At 54.4% G+C, this 18,340-nt stretch overlaps 1 protein-coding gene and 1 long non-coding RNA gene across 3 annotated transcripts; both read left to right on the plus strand.

Annotated features, from left to right (window-relative positions):
- The first annotated feature begins 161 nt into the window (after nucleotides 1–161).
- Nucleotides 162–8,640, plus strand: BPIFB4 (BPI fold containing family B member 4). Of its 2 annotated transcripts, XM_040576186.1 has the most exons (16): nucleotides 162–260; nucleotides 1,075–1,290; nucleotides 1,731–2,334; nucleotides 2,890–2,994; nucleotides 3,118–3,261; nucleotides 3,922–3,982; nucleotides 4,597–4,657; nucleotides 5,069–5,160; nucleotides 5,528–5,740; nucleotides 5,980–6,033; nucleotides 6,529–6,699; nucleotides 6,802–6,869; nucleotides 7,006–7,048; nucleotides 7,778–7,841; nucleotides 8,164–8,240; nucleotides 8,315–8,640. In XM_040576186.1, exons 2-16 carry the CDS (start codon nucleotides 1,182–1,184, stop codon nucleotides 8,336–8,338), a joined length of 1,890 nt encoding a protein of 629 aa, XP_040432120.1. In that variant the 5' UTR covers nucleotides 162–260; nucleotides 1,075–1,181; the 3' UTR covers nucleotides 8,339–8,640. The 2 variants fall into 2 exon arrangements, with proteins under 2 accessions (XP_040432120.1, XP_040432119.1); XM_040576185.1 differs by having other exon boundaries at nucleotides 8,164–8,640.
- A 7,440-nt stretch (nucleotides 8,641–16,080) lies between these two features.
- On the plus strand, nucleotides 16,081–17,287 carry LOC121078898. The gene is made up of 3 exons (XR_005824777.1): nucleotides 16,081–16,404; nucleotides 16,670–16,712; nucleotides 17,231–17,287. It is a non-coding gene; the product is annotated as an uncharacterized LOC121078898 (long non-coding RNA).
- The last annotated feature ends 1,053 nt before the right edge of the window (nucleotides 17,288–18,340 follow it).

Raw genomic sequence — 18,340 nt, forward strand, 5'->3', positions numbered from 1 at the left:
TTTACAAAGCATTATTTATACTGGGATATATTAAAACCACAAATGCTGCTTTATGGACCCAATCCACTAGCCCAGCTTTTACAAATTAGGCATCCTTCCCCTTTTCCTGCATCAGTTTTGCTATATAAGGACCCCCTGTTCCTACAAAGCAGAGAAGAGGTGAGAGCTGGGTGACCATGGACAGCTGTGAGGTCTCCACTTGATCAGGAGCTGAGCAGTGGAAGACCAGAGCCGAGCTTTGCAATTTGGGATAAGGGCAGGTAAAGGTGGGCAAAACAGTGTCATGCGGTTTTCTAAGACTTGGGTACAGAGCCACCATTTTACCTGCAAGCCTTACAGTACGCTCTGGTGAGTGAGAGAAACGTTGGGAAGATACTGAAAATGGTAGAAATGTAGCTAAGTGATCCTAGTTTATATTTAGTGGCTAGCTTGAAAACTCTGAAAAACAGACTGATAAAGCAATATGGGAACACTTCTCTGAAGAAAAGTGTCTTCATCTGACAAAAAGTTAGGGATATTTTTGTATTTCAGGATCTTTCTAAAGTGATTGGTATTATTTTTATTGTTCTAAGGTTAAAACATGCCATTTAAAAAAGAGTTGAAGGAATTTATTCCAGATATGTGTTGTTCGTGGCATGGCAGGATGAATTTGCACACCTGTTTAGGGGATGGTTTTAGTGAGGGAAGCGCAGTGCAGCCTCTGGGTTATGAGTTACGATTTCACGCTGCAAGTTCAAAATCATGTCACAGCGACCGGAGATGGAAAGGAGCATGTTGCCCGGGTTGCACGTGAATGGCAGCAAGCAAATAGGTGCTGTGGTTGTGCAGACACTGGCTTGAAAAATCACCTACAGATGTGCGTATGGATGCCTTCCCTCTTTCTGTGTGTGCGTGTGCGTGTGTCCAAATCTGTTTGCTGAATGTGGCTCAAACACACAAACAGTTTTGCTCCTTCTAAAGCTCAGATTTGCTGTTCACTTCAAACTGTGCACCCAGCTTGAGATAACTCAGGCTTTCCTCTGCCTCCAGGGGTTGTCCACCCTGTTTCCCCTCACCCCCATTCTCCTTCCCCAGGTCGCTGTTGGCTGCCTCAGTGCCAGCAGTGTGAGCGGTGCGAGCCATCCCCCGTGTCCCCGTCCTGCCACCACCCCCAGCTTGTCCCAGCTGGGGCAGAGGACACCATGAGAGCGGCTCTGAGCATCGCTGTCTTGTACGCCCTGCTGACCCCGACACTGGGCCAGGCACCAACAGATGCTGTCCTGAGGCTCAATAAGGGTGTTCTGAGTGACGGTGAGTTGACCCGCCCTAACCAACCTCTGAGTCTTTCTTTTCTATTGTAATTAAAATTTAAAGTAGCCAGGCTCCCAGAAGGCCTCCCCGTGTGATGGGGACTAAACAGAGGTGCTGCATGAGCCCTAAACTCGCCTCATGGTGAGGATCTGTCACCGTGCGGCCCCTGTAACCAAGCCAGGCCACGTGCTGTCTCGCCTGGGTGGGCTGCGAATTCCCCTGAGCTGCTTCGCACAGGTCTGAACACTGTGCCTCCTGCCCTGGCATTTGGAAGATGCCAAAGCCCTTTTTCTGTCGTACCACAGATGGGTGAAAAGAAGAGCAGGCAGGCAGGGGTTGGAACGGGCGGTGACTGGGATGGGGAGCTCGTGCTGGGGCTCAGCCTGCAGGCGCTGCAGGAGGGGCTCTGCCCCGGGGCTGAGGGCGTGTGGGGTCTCCAGCTCTTGCAGGCTCCCTGCGGCAAGGCAGCGCCCTCCGCGGCGCCCTCGGCGAGGTGCCCCTCGGCAGCGGAGCGCCCGGCGTGGATGGCAGCGGCGGCCTGCTGGGCGGTGGCCTTGGAGGAGGTCTCCTCAGTGGCGGTGGCCTGCTGGGTGGTCTTACCGGTGGTTTGCTGGGCGGCGGTGGCGGAGGGCTGCTGGGGGGGCTGACCGGTGGCCTGCTGGGCGCGGGCGGTGATGCTGGCGGTGGCTTGCTGGGCGGAGGTGGGGAGGCTGGAAGCGGTCTGCTCGGTGGCAATGCCGGTGGGGGTCTTCTTGGTGGAGGAGGTGGTGGAGACGCTTACGGGGCGGCCCCCAGAAACGGCCTCCCTCTCAGGGGCTGGCCTGCAGCTGCTGGCGATGTCCCCAGGGGTGGCATCCCCCCGGGGGTCGCTGGAGGAGCGCTGGGCGATGGAGGTCTCCAAGGCACGGCGGGGATCCTCGGTGGCCCCGGTGGCCTTCTCGGCAGAGGAGGGCTCCTGGGCAGCGGAGGGCTGCTGGGAGGCGGCGGGCTGCTCGGCGTCCTGGGGGAAGGAGGCTTGCTCAGCACAGTCCAGGGGCTCACCGGGTAAGGAGGGCTCCGTTCGGGCTCCTTGCAGGGGGAGCAACCTCTGAATGCTGCTGGGGGGGGCTGCGGCAATCCTTCAGTAGATGCTCAGATTTGGCTGGGAGCTGATGCTTTGGCAGAAATGCTACCTGCAAGTCCCCCAGGTTTGCATTGCTGGCTGCAGAAGAACCTCTTAGCTACACAAGGGGAGGTTAAAGGAGGTGGGAGTTGAGAAGTGCTTGCCCGTAGAGGGAGCACTGAACTGTACATCAGCCCTGGGCAGCCGATGCTGTTGTTTCCAATCCAATGCTCAGTTATTTGCAATTTTCCTGTTTTAATTCTTATTGTCTAGCACTGAGCAGAAGCACAAGAACTAGCAATAATAAGGCAACTAGAACAAAGCTTCTGATAAAACTGGAAAATAACTGAGAAAACTTGGGGTCTTTTGCCGTTTCTTGCCTAAATTCACCCATCCCTCAAGCAGTCACCTGTGCGAGTGGCAGAGCCCCGGGTAGCGGGTTGCTGTGCCCAGAGCCACCACTCGTGACTGTCCGTGCCCCCTCGCTGTCCCCGCAGGCTGAGGATCGTGGACCTGACGCTCCCCAGGGTGTCCCTACGGCTCCTGCCTGGCATCGGCTTCCACCTGAACCTCTACACCCGGGTGGCCCTCAATGGCAAAAGGTAGGTCTGGCTGGTGCCTGGCGCCTGCAGAAGCCTGGCCACGAGGGGTCCGGTGGGACAGACCCGCTCCTGTCCCCAGGAAGGGGCTGCTCCTCTGGAGCTCAGTCCTGTCCCCTTGCACAGCCTCCTGGGTCTGCTCGACATCGCAGTGGAAGTGAACATCACATCGAGGGTCAGGCTAACCATGGACGGCACTGGTTATCCCAAACTGGTGATAGAGAAATGCGATACGCTCCTCGGTGGCATTAAAGTCAGACTCCTGAGAGGGTGAGTGACGGCGACGTCCTGCCAGCACGTGCTGACTGCTGACCACGCCTCGCTGACCCCCAGCCCATGCCAGCGGACACCAGGGTGGGCATGGGGGTGCTTCCCAGTGGGTGGCTCAGCCCCCCGGTTGACTGTGGCAGCAGCAGCGCTGGTGACAGTCACTCACTGGCCATGTCAGGGGGCAGGAGCAGAGGGCTCCTGGTGGTGGCAGTCCCCCTGTGCCCTGGTGCAGCTGCAGCAAACTGCAGGGTTCTCCTGTGGGGCTGTGCAGCCAAGCAGGTCACCCTGCAGCGGTGCAGGGTCTCAGAGGAACATCTCTGCCCCCTGTGCCGCATTCAGTCTTCTTACCTGACATTGCACAGGGTCTGCTAAGATGTAAGCACTTGGCATGTAAAGCACAAAAACTACTTGGGCTGAGGTTGTTTCTGCTCATTTACAGAGCCTAGTAGAAAAAAAGACAGCAATAAATTTCCCACTGGCTATTTTGGGATGCAAATTAGACTTATCTCATGCAAAATCCAAGCATACACAACACACTTTGCTGCTGCAATTGCCTTGCTCCAGGAGGTCTGCTCTACACGCATTTCACAAAGAATTGTTTAAAACTCATTTACTTTGCAGCAGGTTTTTTTTTCCTGGTGCTCCTTTGTTTTTCCACAGCCTGCTCCCAGTTGTGGATAATTTATTGGCCAGTGTCCTGAACAGGCTTCTTCCTAATCTGGTAAGTTGGAAGAAAAACCCCTTGTGGTGCGGCTTTGTGTAAGCCGAGCCAGGGCACACCTCAGTCAGTGCAGTTGTTGTCCAAGTGACTCCAGGTGAGCAGGAGGCATAAATCCCACCCTGGAAAGGAGCAATGAGTCCATCTGAAAGCTCTGGTGCTGCTCCTGCTTGTCCCAGAGCAGGATCAATGCCACTGCCCCAGGGGCTGCCATGGTTTGGGCTTAGGGGGGGACACATGTCACCTCTCCATCTGTGTGGGAGAAACAGTTCCTGCCCCTGAAAGGCCCGGCAGAGCCCGGCACAGATCTGCCCAAGTGCCTGGGATCTCCTAACGATGCCCGTGTGATGGGTTGGGGTCTCTGCTCCCTCCCAGGAGTCCCAGGGTCTCTCCATACATCTCACATGGGCTCCTGGCACCCTGTGCTAGCCCTGCTTCCTCAGCATGCTGGAGGAAAGGTGGGGTGCCCCGGGCTGGCCCAGCCTCGGCAGCACCGGGGGGGTTACTGAGGGGGCTCCCAGCCCCAGGACCCAATGCTGCAGCACCCGGGGCACAGAGGCAGGGACATGCTGGGATGTGCTTGGCTCTGAGTGTGGTCGATCCCCGTCCCCCTGCAGCTCTGCCCAGTCCTCGACATCGCCCTGGGTCTCGTCAACGACCAGCTGGGGTTTGTCAACTGTAAGTACCTGCCCCCCCCTTCCCTTTGGGTCATCTCTGCCATCTGCGATGGCCATGTGGGGGCTGTGACGCTGCTGCCCCCAGACCCCACCTCTGTGCCACACCAGTGCCAGGACCCCAGGAGCACCCTGCTGAGACCCCCTTACCCCCGGGAGCAGCCAGGGAGCAGCAGCCAGCAAGCCTAAGCCACCAGCAGAGAGACCCCTGGGTGGGGGCAGTAGGGTGGACCCTCCGTTTCCAGCAGTGGCGCGCACTGCTCCTTAGGGATGTGGCTCTGCTTGGAGCCTGGAGCTCTCAGAGACAGGGCAGAGCCCACACACACACCAGGGCTTTGCTGGAGGAACTGCAGCGGGCAAGGGGAGCTGCACCCCTGCCCCATGGGAGCTGCTGAGCTGTTTCCTCTGCCCCTAGCACTGGTGCCGCTGGGTTTGCTGGGCAGCATCCAGTACACCGTGTCCAGCCTCCCCCTGGTGACCGGCCAGTTCCTCCAAGTAGACCTGAACGTAAGTCCTGCACCTTCTCTTTCCATTCACTACAAGCACTGTGATATCTCACATGGGTTGGGGAACAACTCCTCAGCTGTCCCCGGGGCTGCGCACACCGAGCCGAGGGCGCCCAGGGTGCTGTGAGGGGGCCACAGAGGTGCTGGGCTGGCTCTGCTCCCTGCTCCTGTGCTGCTTGCCGTCACAGCAGAGCGCAGCGGGGTTCGCATTTCATGAGCTTTTGGAGAAGGAAGTGCAATGGGATCTGCCTTGGCTTGGCTGTGCATGCGGGGATTTCACAATGACTGAACATGAAGTTAACCATAAAGGCAAATATTGCGAGCTTCTGCAACATTTTTGGCTTGTGCTTCCTTCCCTGTAACTGCAGACTGTTGTTGGGCGAGTAGCAGGAGGCCTGGTTGACTACCCGCTGGGAAGAGCAGAAAGTGTCCCCGCACCTCCAAGGGTCCCCATGCCACCTCTGCCACCGATGCCGGACACCAGCTCCTCCCAGCTGGGTCTTTCCGTGAACTTCCTCAGGTCGGTGCTGTCTGCCCTGCAGAAGGAAGGCACCCTGGACCTGGACATCACCGATGGCATGGTGAGCATGGGAGCTCTGCCTGGCCCTGGAGGCCCGGGGCTGTCAGCAGTGCAGCGTGCACTGGTCTCACCTCGCAGTCCTCTAGCACCTCTCTGCCATTTACTGGGATCTGTGCTATCTTAGGCAAAAAATGCGAGTGAGAGACCATGAGGTCTCAGGTGTGTTACTGAGGCAAAGTATGAGCTATCTGCTGAAGACCATCGCGCTCACATGCAACTTTTCCTCCTTGTCTGTGACAGTTCCCTGAGCTTCCACCGCTGACAACATCGACGCTGGGAGCCCTGGTTCCTGCGGTGAGTCCTGGTTCCTGTCCACACTGCAGCTGGCCCAGCCAGAGATGCACCTAGCGGCAGGGGAGATCCCTCTGCCTCTTCCTCTCAGAGACATCATTTCAGACATCCCATGGGCTTGAAAGAGCTTTGGCTTGGGTCTGAAATCAGAAACCACAGCAGGCCCAAGCCTAGTTTGCCAGCCTGTCCTCTGCACCTCTCCTGGGTCACAAAAGCCCCTCGCAGCAGTCCCACAGACAGGACCAGATGCTCCTGGGGGGCTCAGGGCATGCACAGTGGCTGAGCTGACACCCAGCTTGAGTTCACTCCCATTACCTGCAATACAGTCTTGAACTGGAACAGTCCAGGAGCAAATCCATCACTGAGCGCAGCAATGCCCCAGCAGGCAGCCCATTCCCTCCTTCCCCCCAATCCTCCTCGCACGCTGCTCTGCCTGGGCACATGCTGGCAGTGACAGTTTCCCGGCCACCACAAGCCTCCTGCCTTCGGATGTTGCAGGTTTTCAAGGCATACCCTGAGCCACACAAATTGCTGCTGAAAATTGCAGTCCCCGAAGCACCTGTGGTGACCTTAAAGAAAAATAAAGCCACGATCCAGCTCAAGGCTACAGCAGAGGTGGTGGTCATCCACCCAGATAACGTCCAGAAGTTTCTCTGCTTTCTGAATATCGTACGTATAAAGCAGCATCTGCTCAGAAATGCCGCCTTGTTGGAAGACTTGGCTGCTCCAGCTCTGTCTGAGAGCCTGTGCTTGTCCTCTGTTTGACCGCAGGATGCCTCCCTGCTGGCCCAGTTCTCTGTTGAGGGCAACAAACTGAAGATCAGCGCCAGCCTTGAGAAGTAGGACACTGTCTTCTGCCACCGCTCATGCTGGTGTTGGACGGGCCTGGGGTGGCGAGGGGTGCCCAGGCAGCGGGACGCGCTGTGGGACGCAGGGAACTGCCTGAACCTCACTCGCTTCTGCTTCCTCCTGCAGGACTGATCTCTTCTTGGCGTCCTCATCTGTCGGTGACTTTGACGTAAGAACACGAGCAGCCTCAGCCATATGCGAAACCTGCTCCAGAGAGCAAAGTGTTGAGAGAGATTGGCTCAGGAGAATTAAGGGCCAATTGCAGAGTATTGTTTATAGCATTTTTAACAGTGCCTTTCTCTCACCTCTGCAGATGGATTTGTTTTATGGGTGATCCTTGAACAGTCTTCAGAAAAAATCCTGTAGATCTGTGTGAAATATAGTGATGGGAAGCAGGAACTATCCCAATAGCTGACCCCAGTTTACATTGGGGCAAATGTGAACAAAGCAGGGCTTCCCCCCATTTGGCAGGGTGTGTACGCCTGCTGCGATCACCGCAGAGCCCATGCAGTTGCAGCAGCCTTCAGTTTGGTACCCAAGCTTGGTGTGGGCCCAGCACAGCCCGGGGGGGCTGCATCGCTCTGTCCACTTCCATCCCCGGGCTGTGCTTGTGCTGACAGGGCAGCAGGAATTCAATTTCAGGCCACTCTTAATGCCGGCTGGAACAGGCCGGTGGAGTGCCATTACTGTGGGACTAAAATTTGACAACTGAATGCTTAAAGGAAGTTCCAATTTCTGTGAAGTTGGGGATTTGCATGAAATGGGTGTGGAGCTGGAGCAGCAGGGGTTCAGGTCGGGTTCAGGCGGGACGGCAGGAGCACCCCCACGGCCCCAAGGACAGGGTGAGGCCGCGCTGGCCATGGGAACACAGCTATAAGAGACCCTTTCCTTGTTGCAGATCTCGCTGCTGGAGATGCTCGTTGACAAGATTTTTGATGTCGCTTTCCTGCCTGCACTGAACAGTAAGGGAGCTTTGATGCCTCACTTGTGCTAGAGCGTCCACCGCACGAGTCTCCGTACATTTCATTTACCTCGGCTGGGTACAGTGGTGGCGGTGGGATGGCTCGGCAGGGCCAGACTCACTCTGGGTGGAAGTGCTTTGTCAGGAGGCGAGCGCACATCACGAAGTGCCCCCGCCAAGCCCATGCTGCCCCCCACCAGTGGGTGCTGCAAACCCCAGCACACGGCGCTGGGCCCAAGGGGCACGAAGCCTCATGCCGGCCAGGGGTGCGGGGAGGGGGTGGCAGGGACACACTGTGCTGACCAGGCTGCCCCGGCCCTCAGGCGTGCTGGGCAGGGGGGTCCCACTCCCACGGCTGCTGAACATCGACTTCACCAATGCCGACATCGATGTCATCGAGGTGAGTGCAGCCCCCGCTCCCTGGGGCACGGTGTGAAATGTTTCCGAGTGACACCGAGCCCTCTGCCGCACCAGGATCTCCTCGTGCTGTCGGCGTAAGCCCGCAGCTGCAGCGGGACCTGCGGTTTTCCACGTCCACCACCCGAGGGGTGGGAAGCCCAGCCTGCTCGAAGCTGCCCCACGACATTTCGCGCTGTGCCTGAAAGAGCAAAACAGCAGCTTGGTCTTTTCCACAAAAATGTTGCATCCTCCCTATGTTGCTTTGAACACAAAAGAAAGCAAGGGTGTGTTTTGCCTCTGAATGTTGCATTTTGGACTTTTCTTTTTGCGGATGCTCAGGTACCTGTTTGCTGGCAAACGCTGCCTTAGGTCGAGATGCTGCACCTTCCCTCAGCGACCTGAAGCCCATGGGGTCTCCTGCTTATCCTCCTGGGGTGGGATATCTCCTGGATCTCTCCTTAGATCAGAATGTGTCTCAGTTTCTGTGAGTGCCTGGTTTGGGGCTAGGCAAGGGCCCGGTAACAGTGTTTATACACAACTGGAGGGTACACGAGCCCATCAGTCTTTCCATGCGAAACCCACTCACCTGAACACAAGCCCTTCCCCTGGTTTTGGGGAACCCTCTGGGCATGATGAGGCGAGCTGTCTGCCTGCCTGCCATGCTGGAGCTGCGGTGCCAGAGGAGCCCTCTCCCGGTCCCCTCCCAGCACCTTTGGGGTGCAGGGAGCAGGGGGCAGGCGCAGGGGCCGTGGGGCAGCTCGCTGCCCGCACCTCTGAGCGATGCCCAAACCGCACAGGCTCTTTCCTGCGGTTCAGCTGCTGTCAGAGCAATGAGGCTCCTGCTAACTTCAGGCTGTCAAGCCACCAAGCACTCCTGGGGTGAGGGGGGACTTCTGGGACTGCTTCAGTAATGCTGCCTTCGAGCCTGCGTCCTTTGTCCAACCCTGTTACACTCTGAAAACTATCTGGAGCTGAGGCTTAGGCTTTTCCTGTCATCTTTACTGTTCTTTTTCCCTTCCTATCAGCATTTATTTCCCCCTTTGCTTGTATTTGTTCTCTCTCAAGCCTGCTTTAAATTGCTCAGATCTTCCTTTGAGACACAAGCCATCTCCTGCTTACCTCTGGGTAATGCGTGGTTTCCACAGAGCAGCTGGCACACCATAAATCCACGTGCCCTTTAGTTTTCGACAACTTTTTAAAATCAGCCTTATGCTGTTGCAGTGCATAATTCGCTTGTTGGGAGGCAGCTGTCCTCTCACTACACGCAGACAAAAGCCTGCTAACCCTGATGGAGCATCCCCTGTGGCAGAGCTGCCCCGAACCCCCCCTGCAGCCACCCGCTCAGCCAGGGACCAGGGACATCCCCAGACCCCACACCACAACCCTGGCTGCTGTGTGGTTGTCTCACAGGGGCCATGATGCCCAGCACAGGGGCTGGGGTCTGCCCATCCCAGGCAAATTTGGAGATGCAGCCAGGAGAGGGGGAAGAGAGAGGGGTGACTGCCCTGGGACCGGGGATGCCCTGCGTTGGCTGCTGCTGGTGGTGCCAGCTGATGCCTGGTTCTGCCCGCAGAGCACAGACCTGTCCCCATCCCCATCCCTGCACTGACACAGCTGTGCACCCCGGCTGCTTGCAGTTTTGGTAACAGCACTGGGGCTGCAGGGCAGGAGGGGGCTGCCCCCTGGCTTGGCCAGCACTCCTGCACCTCGCTCCATTGCTAGTCAGGCTGGCACAGGGCTCGCACTTCCGAGCCCACACAGAGAAATTATTCCTATTTCATCCTTCCCTGTACTTTCCTTGTTCCTGCACTCTGCTGGGTATATAAGAGCTGCTCCCTATCAGCAGCAGATAAGAGGCTGTAGGCAGCTGCACAGCAACTTCAAAGGGCTCCAGGTAAGAGGCATAAAGGTACCGTAGCCACAGAACTCCTGTTCCCATTAGACGACCTACAGCAAAGTGTAACTCGTCTTGAAAAAGCAAGACTTTTAATGATGTTTTCCTTTGATTTCTGTAGCAGCATTTAATCATTTATGAAAATTAATTTTTAAAGCCAGTAGAGCTCTTGCTTGTCAAATTCCACATTTATTTTTGTTGTTGTTAAGTCTGTTATAATGACTAAGCTAGAAGAAATGACTAGGACTCTTTAGTTGTTCTTGTTGACCAGAATTCAGAACAATTTTCAGCTTATCAGATCTAATCTCAGCTGGTATGAAATAAGCGCTTATCTGCAAAGCCATGCATGCATTTTGCATGTACAAGATGCTCAGCTCACTTAAATGTGAGCGACCAAGGAAGTGTACTGACTAGTTGGATATAGTTAATACCTGCATAGATATTTGTCTGCTTTGTCACATATTCTCTCTAAGAGCTCTTTTAAAAGACCTGAAACCCATTTTGGCATCCTCTTAAAATGCTACGCACGTCTTGCAGAGACCCTCCAACAAATCCCACTGATTTTATTTGACACAATTCTCAATCGACGCTGCTCAAGCCTCTATCTTTCTCTTCTGTTCAATAATCACAGCTACAGGAGCTGTGCATCATTACGTGCTGATCAAAGGGAAAATGTAAAAGACAGTCTAGTGAATTAAAGTCTAATTTAATTGTGCCAAGAACTGTCATAGAGGGATTTTTTTAAAAAGTATCTGGAACAGATAAGTTGTTCAGAATGACCTAAATAACATTATTTCTTAGTGCTGAAGCTCTGCAATATGCAGATTGTACTTTGTCTTTCACAAAGGAGACAATGCCAGGCTGGCTGGGCCCATGCCATGGGCTGTGCAGGTGTATGTATGTTTTGTTGGACTCGAGACTTATAGAAATGGCTCGGCGATTGCCTTTTTCCCTTCTTTGCAAACACATTTATTGGCATAAACTAGCATGTCACAGTTCTGGTCGCAACCCCAAGAAGACCAAGCGGTGTGGGAACATGAGACCCCCAAGGGTGATCTCTTTTCACTAGAGGCAGATCAAACACACAAAAATGGGCTCTCTTCATAGGCTTGACTGAAGCAAAATGAGAAAAACAAACAACCTGACCACGGGGAAGTGAATCTGATTTTGGCTGTGCTTTGAGCTTTCATAATGCAAGGTGTTCTTCACAAGGTGGAGAAGGACGTGGCTTTGACACACCATTTTTTATCTGGCTGTGCCCTTTTATCTGTTCTTATTTCAGGGCCATTTCTGAGCAGCTTGAAGCAATCCATCTCTCTCTCTACAAGGTCCGCCTGCCTCTTCTCCTTCCTCCCGCTCTCTCCAAAATGCCATTTTCCTCCCCGCAGCCTCCCTGCAATGCCAGGCAGATGCTCTGCACCAGGGTGTGGGGATGGGAACTGCCCTGGAGCAAGGCAGCTCCTTGCTTCAGACAAAATGTGACAGTGAGGGAGGTGGGATTGGGGGCGTGGGAGCCGGGGATGGTTCCCGGTGCTGGGGAGGGGTCCCAGGTAGGGGGGGAAGCCCTTGCCCAGGGTGACGCACAGGGAGGACGGGGAGTGGCGGGGGCCCAGGGCCACCGCGTCCCGCTGCCTGGGCTGATGTGGGTTTCTTGGCAGGTACTGGGACGGAGATGCTGCCCCTCTGGTGTCTCACCGTTCTTGGGAGCCTCCTGCCCCCCTCCCAGGGCCTTCTCAACCTGGGAGGCATCTTGGGGTCTGGCCCAGCACAGCCCACAGACGGTGAGCTCAGAGGTTTCCCTGCTGGGTCCCTTCGGTGCCGGCACATTCCCACACTCCAGTTGCCCGCACCCTCTAGCACTGCCAAACTGGCCCCCACCTGGCAGAGATGTCTCCAACAGGGACTCACCCTGGAGGAGGAGGAGGCACCACAGAGGGATTTGGGCTGGTTTTTAAAAGTCTTAGCTAAAAGGGAATGACCTGCCAGCTTGCTCAGTCTGTCAGGATGAAATGCGGGCAGCAGCCAGGCAGTCCCAGCTGGCACGAAGCCTGGCGGGGACAGAGGATGTGGTGTGATGAAGCATTTTTGTTTAGCAGTCAAGATGCACAGGGTGACCCTTTTGCTGGCAAAAAATGATATTCTGAACAAGGAAGATTAATAACTGGGACTCACTTGTTGCAGGAGGTCTGCTCGGTACCAATATTCTCGGCGGTGAAGGTCTGATCAGCAAAAAAGGTGGGCTTCTTGGCACTGGCCTTCTTGGTGAAGGTGGGCTGCTTGGTACGGGCCTTCTTGGCAGGAAAAGTCCGAGTAGTGAAGGAAGTCAAGGTCTCCTTGGCACTGAAAATGAATCCAAGAATGCTGGTGTCCTCGGCACAGGCCTCCTTGGTGGGGAAGGGCTCCTCGGCACCGGCCTCCTAAGCAATAAAGGCCTTCTTGGAGAGAAAGGTCTGCTTGGCACAGGACTGCTTGGAAAAGGAGGTCTTGTAGGCAATGGAAGTCTACTTGGTCTTGGTGGTCTTTTGGGTGAAGGAGGACTGCTGGGCCAAGGAGAAGGAGGACTGCTGGGCGAAGGAGGACTTGGAGGACTGCTGGGTGAAGGAGGAACCGCTGGGTGCTGTAGTCCCTGACAAGTCGACACAAAACTTTTCCTGGTAAGTCAGAGCAGAAGCACGGCGGTGGTGCTCACTGCAGATCTGTGGCCCTTCCACCAGCTTCCCTGACATGGTGACAGCTTGTAAGAGCCTGGTGTTTTGAAACTAAGCTTTAGTAGTAAATAATAGCAATAGTAAAAAAAAAAAAAAAAAAAAAAAAAAAAAAAAAAAAAAAAAAGCAGTAGTAAGTAATAGCAGATACTTAATTGTCATTTTTCTAACAACTAACGCCCAGAGGTGGGGTTCCCCTAAAGAGGTGCTCCAGGGCAGGACCAGATCCTTCCTGTAACACAGACCACCAGTCCCTGGCCTGCAGCCCACATGAGGGGAAATTCCAACCAGACACAGGTCCAGGAAAAGTCTTTCCCATGAGGGTGATGTGACTGCGAAGGGCACCCCGAGAGGTGGGGGAATCTCTGTCCTCGGAGATGGCCAGGACTCAGATGGACACAGCCCTGAGCAACCTGGTCCTGCTTTGAAGCTCTCTCCTCTTGGGGCAGGGATTGGCCCTTTCCCACCTACACCTTTTAACCAGGGCTATCCACGTAGGTAACAAGTCCAATGACTGGCAGAAGGGACTGTAGGGCTTGCTCCTGCCATCTGCTGTGCAGCAAGCTCAGCTCGCAGCAGCCTGGCTTGCTCCCATCTCAGCTCAGGTTGGCTTTGGTTTCAACCCCAGGTTGAAGATGCTGAGCCTGGACAAAGCCCGAGCATCATGGAAGGTCCTTCCTGGGGGTGAGCTGGTGCTGAACCTGTACTCGAAGCTGACGTTCAGCTTGCCAGGGTGAGCAGGGCTGGTGGGCGAGCAAAGCACAACAGGTTTATGGGGTCCCAGGGGGCTGGGGGAGCTGGGGCAGTTCAGGAGGCTGGAGAAGCATCCGCAAACGTTTGGTTCTTAGGGGAGCTTGTGCATTGCAAGCGGCTCTGGAGCTGCTGCTGTGAATATGCATTTGCAATGCATTTTAGAAATCCTGTTCTCCTTAAGAGAAGCTCTTGACTTCACCAAGGCCCAGATCTCAACCCCAAGATGCTGGCAGAGGTGTGATCCTGCTGTGAACAAGGTGTTGGAAGCAAAGTGCCAAGAAGGCTTCATGCTTTTTCATGTAGATGAGTCCTTCCTTTCTCTGAAGTCCGAGCTGCCCTGGAACCCCCCTGTGCCTGTTAGCACTCAGGGGCTCGATGACCTGCTAACCCGAACAGGAGCCTGATGAAAGTCCTGAGATGAAAACAGTCACAGCCGAGCCCCAGCTTGCGTCTCAGCCACAGAGACTGCTTTTCTGTGCTTTCATCTTCTCCATAGCCCTCCAAGCCACAACAGTTACTTCCTTACTTTTCAGAATATTTCTCTTTCTGAGTGGATCTTCGGTGGAACGAACATCACGTCCCACATTGCATTGACACAAGACACCCCTGGTGACCTCAAGTTAGTTATTAAGGATTGCAGCAACCTGTACGGTGGCATTAAAGTCAACCTGCGAAAGGGGTGAGTGGGGGAAATATTCACCAGCACCATGATAATTTGACATGCTGTGCAGCTTCTCATTCGGAAGTCCTGTGGTGGTTTGCAAGGACAGAGCCACAGCACGCAGGAGCCGAGTCCAACCTGGCCTTATGTGGGGCTTGGCCATGGCCCTCAGCACAGATGTGCATTTTGCCCCTGGGCAGGTTTCTCCCTCCCTCACCTCTCGGGGCTCAGCCCCCCGAGCTGCCCAGCTGGGCTCTGATCCCCAGGCTGCGGACCCCCAGCACTGCAGAGGGAAGGTTAGCACCAGGAAAGCCTCAGTGGCAACATGCAGACTAAATGGAAGCTCCATTGTCCAGCCATCAGGAAGCTGTGGGATTTTTCTCATATAAAAGCCATTTTTTGAGAACCCTGTAAAGGAATGGGAAGTTGGTATGTGCATCTGGAAATGGTTAAAATAATGTGCAGGACTAGCCACGGGTCAGCTCTTTGCATGTTTGCAGTGGGGCAAAATTTCAGTCTCAAATCTGGGCACAGATTTACCGTTAACAATCAGATTTCGCTAAGCAGATTACTAAAAGTCCTGAGCACCTATAATTCCTGCTAAAGCCTGGGGGAGCTGTGGGCTTGCAGCATCTTTTAACATCAGAGAGAAGAGAAGAGAATGCATGTTCATCTTCGGTGCTCACAGCATCGCAACCCAGCGTTGTGCTTCAGATTTGTCTTGATTCTGAGACCTGGGTTTTGTCAGCCTCCTTGGTAATTCCTGCCTTTTTCCCTTTCCAGCCTCTTCACCAATTTGGTGAGCGGTTTGCTGAACTCTTCTCTTCGGTATTTCCTACCTGCACTGGTGAGTGCAAGAAATTCTGCCATGTAAGAAGGTTTGACTGAAATCAGTGTTCTTCCCATAACCGTGCAGCAGATTTACATATCCATATCCATATATGTGTGCATGTACAGACACACACCCACGTTCTATAACTGAATTCTGCAAACTTCCTTGATCTTTCTTACAGTCAGGATTTATTTGTTAGAAGCAATTCAAATTCCATCATGCAATGTTACGGGATAATTTGTAACCAATTGCTTTGTGAAATGCCTTTCGTACAGAGAAGGTACGGTAAAACAGAAGTGACAGCCTCACTTAGAAAAAAGGTGCTGTTAGAAAATCTTTTATTCTGTTAAATAGAAGCTGTGCTGTTTTGAGAAGTAGGCTGAACAATTTATATTGCTCTTTTTCCGTGGAGGAAACTATGCTCTAGGAGCTGATTGCTCCATCTTGATTTAAAGTCTGTGAGACTCAAAAGCTGTTAGTGAAACGTATTGCTACAACTACGGTATTCTCACCAAGGTTGTTCCACTTATTACCATTGCAGTTTTGCCCATTAGTGAATATTTGGTTCAGCATCATCAATATCAAACTACAATTCTCAACCGTAAGTTGCGAACTTTTCTATATAATTTTTATAGCAACATATGGCTTTTCTGTGACTGGTGTTTTCTGCCGGCAGAGAATGCCCTCAGCAGAGCAGGGGACATGGGGAAGGAGCCGCTCTGCTCGTGGCAGGGGCAGCTCTGGTCCCCCCCCACCAAGCAGTGTGTTGGGGTCCCGGCCATGGCTCTGCTCCCGCTGCCCGCCGTGGTGAGAGCGCCACGCACGGACCCTGCTGTCCTTACTGTGAGGTTTATAATTAGGACCAGACCCGGACTGCTGCAGCGAGGCAGCCCCGGCGTGTGGCCCCCAGAGCCGTGTCTGTCCCTCCCCAGCTCTGCTCGCCTCGAGCCAGGCACAGGCGCAGTTGCTGCTTCACTCCATGGAAAGTTTTCACGATGTCACCAAAACATTTCATACGCAAGATAACTCCAGAACAGAAGCTTTCAACCACCTGTGAACCCAGGGGTTTGAGACCCCACAGGAAAGAATGAGAATTGGAACACCTGGGGGCAGGGACAGCATTTCCCAGGCACTGCACCAGCCCTGGGGCTCTGGGCAGGACAGGGCTCTGCAGGCAGCTCTGTGAGCCTGGCGGCCTCTGCGCCTCCTTCTCTCTCTCTCTCCACAGGCATTGTCTTTTTTGGACTCCTTGGGAAAATCCAGTCTGCCCTCTCCAGTTTCCCGGTGACCTTGGAGCATTCTGCGGAGCTGGACTTGCAGGTGCTGCCAGCGCCGGGTGTAGCCCTGGGACCTGGCTTTAGGGATGGTTCTAGATGCAGGCTCCCATGCTCCCCAGCCTTCTCCCACACCTTGTCTCCTCCTGTGGCCGTGTCCCCACTCGATAACAGAGCAATGGGACCTGCTCTACCCACACGCTCTGCCGGGTCTGGCCCTGACCCATCCCTCGCCTTTCCTCGCCTTCCTGCCTTCCACAGCCGCAGGCGCCTGCATTCACACCCGTTAACATCTCCTTCATTTTTTGCAGAATTACCCCTTTCCAGCTGTCTTCATCGACTGGCTCCTGCAGAGTAAGTGCAGACCCAGGGACAGCCCTGGGCTCTGCAGGGTGCCAGGAGCAGGTGGCAGTGGGGCAGCGGGTGGGATGGGACATGGTCCTGGCACAGGTACAGCCAGGAGCAGGTCCTGCGGCTATGGGCGGATGCGGTCGCACCGTATAAATGAGGTCTGTGTGCTCCTGCTCATGCTCGTATGGCCCTGGAAAAGTCACTCACCTCTCATAAAGGATTTAATAATATTTACTAGTAGGAGTGAATAATGGTTCTCAGGATGCGTGTGAGGATTAATTAATATTGCAGAGGTGATTGGTAAGAGCTTTAAGCTTCATATGCATGCGAGTTAATATAAGAGGAGGGAAGAAGAGTTGGAAGCCATCCCAGCTTCCCCAGAGGTGATTCCTCAGGCAACTAAATCATCTCTGCCCATAACCCAGGGCTCCCTGGCACAAGGCGTGCACAGCAGGGCCCCATGACAGGGACCGCGGGGCTCAACTGAGCCGGGGGCTCTCACATGGCTCCGTCTCTCCCAGTTGCAGGCATCGATGCCAGGAGCACGCAGTAGGCACAGGGCCAGCAGTGCCTCAGGTAAGGATTTGCTCACTGGGGACGGGGCTCAGAGCTGGGTGTGCTGGTGCTGGTGCTGGTGCTAGGCAAGGTGAGCCCGACGGGGTGAGCCTGGTGCCATTGTTGGGAGGCAACAGCGGCTGCTGCACCGAGCTGAGCTGCTCCCGCGCTGCCCTGAGCTGCCTCAGCTCCAGCATCCCCCAGGTGCCCCCTGGACCATTCCCACCGCTGCACCGGGAGGAGGAGGAGCGAAGGGAGGAGGATGATATGATGCACAGAGAATAGACATGAAAATGGGAGCAATACCCAAGAAAATACGCTATTTCTTCTACCTTACATTTCAGCCTCACCAGGATTTGGTGGCTCTGCCAGGCTGAGCCGTGCCAACTGCAGTGCTGCCACAGTGCCAGTGGCAGGAGCTGTGGGTCTTGCCCGTGTGCTCTCCTGGCTCTCGTGGCCGTACGTTCACCAACAGACAGTGGCCTGATCCACAAGTCCTCCCCAGGCAACTGGGGCTGGGTTCAGGGCCGGTGATAGCCATGGCACGGGGACACGTCTCCAGTGCATGACCGAGGCAGCCGGCAGCTGGCGGCGAGTCCTTCCACATGCACTGGTCCCACGTGAATGTTGTGAGCATGCACCACGTGCACCAAATCCACAGAAAGGAAAGAAAGAAAAGGGACTGACACTGATGAAATGTAAAGTCTTTGTCTTTGCTCTCCTCCTGCTTTGTGATTAGTTGACCACTTGAAAAGGAAATTTTCCTGTTTCCAGTGATTTCATATTGTTAAAAAGTAGGAAGAAAGGCCTACAATCTAATCTAAATCTGTACGTAGCTGATTTGTTCACAGTTATGCTTTGAACTGATCAGAGTACATGCTATCCTGTCTTGTAATCTCCAAGTGGGTTTGGATGTGCTGCATTGTGGGTGAGGCCGATCCACATCCCTTCTGTTACTCCTCGCAATAAAAAGGACTTTTCTTCATCTGCATTCAGCACGTGATTTGGTTTCTTTCCAAACTGCCAAAGGAGTTTTGCATTTGCAAGGGTTTTGTTATTTATCTCCCCTATCAGCT

This window comes from Cygnus olor, chromosome 16 (assembly GCF_009769625.2).
Source record: "Cygnus olor isolate bCygOlo1 chromosome 16, bCygOlo1.pri.v2, whole genome shotgun sequence".
NCBI classification, from domain to species: Eukaryota; Metazoa; Chordata; class Aves; order Anseriformes; family Anatidae; genus Cygnus; species Cygnus olor.